Source organism: Hipposideros armiger, unplaced genomic scaffold, assembly GCF_001890085.2.
Source record: "Hipposideros armiger isolate ML-2016 unplaced genomic scaffold, ASM189008v1 scaffold_23, whole genome shotgun sequence".
In the NCBI taxonomy this organism is placed as follows: domain Eukaryota; kingdom Metazoa; phylum Chordata; class Mammalia; order Chiroptera; family Hipposideridae; genus Hipposideros; species Hipposideros armiger.
In genome coordinates this window covers 6,619,226-6,623,780 of record NW_017731373.1, presented here as the reverse complement: position 1 = coordinate 6,623,780, position 4,555 = coordinate 6,619,226, and the positions used below count along the sequence as shown (strand labels likewise).

General features: G+C 32.4%; 1 protein-coding gene across 10 annotated transcripts in view; it reads left to right on the top strand.

Annotated features, from left to right (window-relative positions):
• The window catches only part of ICA1L (islet cell autoantigen 1 like), an 84,940-nt gene that overhangs the window by 46,519 nt on the left and 33,866 nt on the right, over positions 1-4,555 (top strand). For all 10 annotated transcript variants that reach the window (XM_019635765.1, XM_019635762.1, XM_019635764.1 and 7 more), the window contains one exon: positions 2,714-2,757. In XM_019635765.1, the coding sequence (XP_019491310.1) occupies positions 2,714-2,757 (44 nt within the window). The remainder of the gene's footprint in view (positions 1-2,713; positions 2,758-4,555) is intronic.

The following is a 4,555-nucleotide window of genomic DNA, read 5'->3' as shown; positions in this document are numbered from 1 at the left end:
TTAGATATGTCTCATGTAAATAAGATTTAGCAGAATTTTTTAAAAAGCTCAATATAGCAATATGACATTCTATTTGGTGAGTTTAGTCTACTTACATTTATTGTCATGATTTATATTTGGACCTGTACTTTGTTTTCTATTTATTTCATCCTTCCGCCCTATACTTGTGTCTGTTTTGTCTTATTTTTGATTGATTGAGGTTCTTCATTTGTTTTTAAAGATTTATTAGTCCTTTCTTTTCCCCATATACTGGTTTGGAAGTTGTACATTTTATTGCTGTTTTGGGTGGCTTCCCTTGAATTTTTTCATGCATACTTAATAGAGTCAAAAGTTTATTAATATCTCAGTATCCCCAAAATATTACAAAGATCTTAGAAAACTAATCCCAATCACTTCCATCCCATTTCACCAACTATTATATTATCCAGTATTTTGCCTCTTTTTCTAATCTCCCACATTAGAACAAAACTTAAAACATTATTTTATAAAGAAATGTTACTTTTTTTTTTTACCAGTATTTCTCCTTACTATTTCTCCCTATATTTCAGATCTTCATTGTTAATCTCATTTTCTTTTTCCTTAACTACAGCTTTTAGTTTAGAAGTTAGTAAAGATGCCATGGTGGTAAACTTGGCTTATGTTTGTTTGGAAATATTGTTATTTATCATTTTTGAAAGACAGTTTTGTTCAATAAACAATTGTAGGTTGGCTTTTTCTTTCAGCACCTTGTAAATATTGTTCTATTATTTTCTGCTTTCCATGCACTGTTGAGAAATCTTTTGTTAGTCTAATTATTGTTTCTTTATAGTGAATTTTTCTTTTCTATCTGGCTGCTTTTAGGATGTGCCATTTGTTTTTGGTGTTCTACTGTTTCAGTATAGTGTGTCTAAATGTGCAATTTTTTGTGAGTGGTTTTTTTCCTTTCCATTTTTCATAGTATAAGTTGTGTTTCCTGTATCTGTGTCTTTTACCAGTTCTGGAAAATTCTCAACCATTATCTTTTTTTTTTGATGTGATAAAATATGCATAGCTCAACCATTATCTTTTAAAATATTGCCTCTCCTCTATTTTCTCTATCTTCCTTCCAAAACTCCAATAAGCTTATGTTGGNGGCCCCATGAATACTTATTTTTATGTCATTTTTTCAGTTAACATTAACATTTGTTTTGAAGCCTTATTTTTTTCCCCTCATTTTTAACATGGCAGGCAAAGTCGATGACAGGAATACAGAACAGCTTGGGGTGAGAACTCCAAATTCTGTAGTTTGGGAGACTAAGCTTTCTATTAAGAGCCTCTACCTATGAATCCCAGAAGGGGCAGCTTGAAAAATAAAGGGACAAATGCCAGCAGCTTTGAGCCAGATTTTATTGAAAATCAATCTCCAAAACAACACTGATAGGACTAGGCCTAGATTCCTGAAAGTGGAGGCTGTTGCTGTGGACATCCTTCATGTTGTCTGTTTCGCTTTTATTCCATCTTACCTTTGTTTTCCTTTCAGAGCTGCTACTTCTCATTTCAGCCAGATTGCACTGAGTATAATAACAAACCCAGAAATAAGGCCCAAACAGTTACAAACCATATATTGTTGAGTGGAAGGGGATCCAAAATAAAAGCATTTCCCCCTTTGCCCTGTAGAGAAATTCAAACAATTTTTTTGGCTAACTTGAATATATGTTTTAGAATGTAGATTAAATAATCAAAGGTATAGTTATAAATTAAACTTAACTTAGTTCTACACTGACATTTAAAATAATAGATAAATACATTAATTTTAGTAATTTTTTTCTATTCTCATTTCTTGAAACTTTTATTCAGAATCTTCTCATGCGTTTTCAGCATTGTGAAAGCTACTTTTTGAGTTAACTAACAGATTCCAAAGCACTTCACCTGCTCTTCCATCCAAGTTGTTTAAACAACCATATATGTACTGTCATTGGAAATTTCATTCCAAACCATAAGTATCTATTTGCTCTGTAGGCTTATTTTTGTGGTATTTGCAAATAAATACTGTTTTGGTTTTAAATATATTTAAAGACTTATTAAAAACAACTTTCAATACTAGAATTTTGAGGTTGTATGCCAGAAACAAACTAAATTTGTGTTCAATTTCTTTGTCTCAATTTTTTTTATTATACCAGATGGGCGATATAAATATCCAAAATTAGTATTAATTGAGAATATTTGAGGCAAATGTGTCTTATATTGCAAACATCACTTTGTTGTTCAAAACAGAGTACTCTGTTTTTTCTGCAGTTCTTCATTCCCTCTGTTTAGTTCCCAAGTGTTTTCAGCAAAACCCTTCAGTGCTTGAAAACTACATTTCATACTCGATGGCTTTTGTTAACACATATTCTCTGTGATATAGTATTTGCACAGTGCTGAGTGCTTCTCCAATATTCAATAAATGTTTACTGAATAAAAAAGGGTTGAATGATTATTTTCAGTCTATACAGATCTAGAGAAGTAAGTTTTTGTTGTTGTTTTTTTAATTGGGTGAAGGGAACAGCGTTGGGGAATCGGGGAAGGGGAACAGAAGTTGCTGTCCTTTTGTTCTTCAGTCTAGTTGTAGAGAGAAGAAGCAAGTTTTGTCTCAGATTTTAGGAGATCTACTGGACAGTTAAAAAAAGGTTTGTTTTTAAACCACATAAAACTGTGTGTGAAATATGAGTCCCAAATGTATTTTAACCAAAATATTTACATTTTTGATTTTTAGGTTAGTTTTGTCAGATGAGGAAGTGAGCTTGGGAAGTGAATCAGGTAAGATGGTAAATTCATCAAAATGTGAAATAATCACATTTTAAATGACAAAACAGTTTGTCACAGCCATTTAAAATAGGTTGTCTTAATATCCATTCAATTAAAAAAACATATTTAGTCACTTTATAAGTCTCTTCCGTACAACCACTTTTGAGTTAGCTTTCATTTTTTTTCTAGCTCTACTGAATTAACACATAACACTGTGTAAGTTTAAGGCATGATTAAACTTGCCTAAATCAACATGATGATTTAATATACGTATATATTGCAAAATGATTATCACAGCAAGTCTAGGTAACACATCCATCACGTCTCAAAGTTACCATATTTATTTTGGAGGTAAGAACATTTAAGATTTACTCTTAGCAACTGTCAGTATACAATACAGTATTATTAACTATAGTTACCATCCTGTACATTAGATTCCCAGAACTTATTTACGTTATAACTGGATGTTTATACCCTTTGACCAGTCTCCTCATCAAGACCCTAGCAACTACCAATTCACTCTGTTTCTATGAGTTTGGCTTTTTTAGATCTTACATTTAGGTGAGATCATACAGTCTTTGTCTTTCTCTAACTTATTTCACTTAGCATAATTCCCTCCAGGTTTATCCATGTTGTCACAAGGGCAGAATTTCCTCCTTTTTTATGGCTGAATAGTGTGTGTATGTGTGTGTGTGTGTGTGTGTGTAATTTTCTTTATCCATTCATCTGTGACAGACACTTAGGTTGTTTCCATGTCTTGGCTATTGTAAATAATGATGCAACAATCATTGGGTGCAGATACCTCTTTAAGATAGTAATTTCATTTCCTTTGGGTACATACCCAGAAGTGGAATTTCTGGACCATATGGTATTTCTACTTTAAAATTTTTGAAGAAACTTCATACTGTTTTCCATAATAGCTATACCAATTTACAGTACACAATTTACAGTACCAATTTACAGTTACCCTTTCTCCACATCCTCACTAGCACTTGTTCTCTTGTCTTTTTAATAATAGCCATTCTAACAGGTGTGAGGTGATATCTCATTGTGGTTTTGATTTGTACTTCCCTGATGATTACTGCTGTTGAACACCTTTTCATGTACCTGTTGGCTATTTGTATATCTTACTTGGTTGGGAAAATGTTCATTCAGATTTGTTGCCCATTTTTAAATCAGATTATTCAGGATTTTATTGTTGTGTTTGCTATTGAGTTGTATGATTTCCTTATATATTTTGGATATGAACCCCTTATCAAATTTATGGTTTACAAATATTTTACCCATTCTATAGTTGCCTTTTCATTTTATTGATCAGTTTTTTTGCTTTGCAGAAGATTTTTAGTTTGATATAATCCCACTTATTTTTGCTTTTGTTTCTTGTGCTTTTGTTATCACATCAAAAATCACTGCAAAGACCATTGTCAAGGAGTTTTTTTCCCTATTTTTATTCTAGGAGTTTATGGTTTCAGATATGACATTTAAGGCTTTAATCCATTTTGAGTTAATTTTTGTGATAGGGGCCTAAGAACTCTCTCAGCTTTTGTTTGTTTGGTAAAGTCTTCTTCATTTCTGAAGGACAGCCTTGCCCAGTATAGTCTTCTTCATTGGCAGCTTCTTTTTTCTTTCAGTATTTTTAATATATCATCCCACTCTCTCCTGGCCTGTAAAGTATCTCCTGAGAAATCTGCTTATAGTCTTATAGGGGCTTCCTTGTATGTGACAAGTCACTTTCTTGCTGCTTTCAAAATTCTGTCTTTGACTTTCAACATCTGAACTTAATGTGTCATGGTCTCTGGTTGGGTGAAGC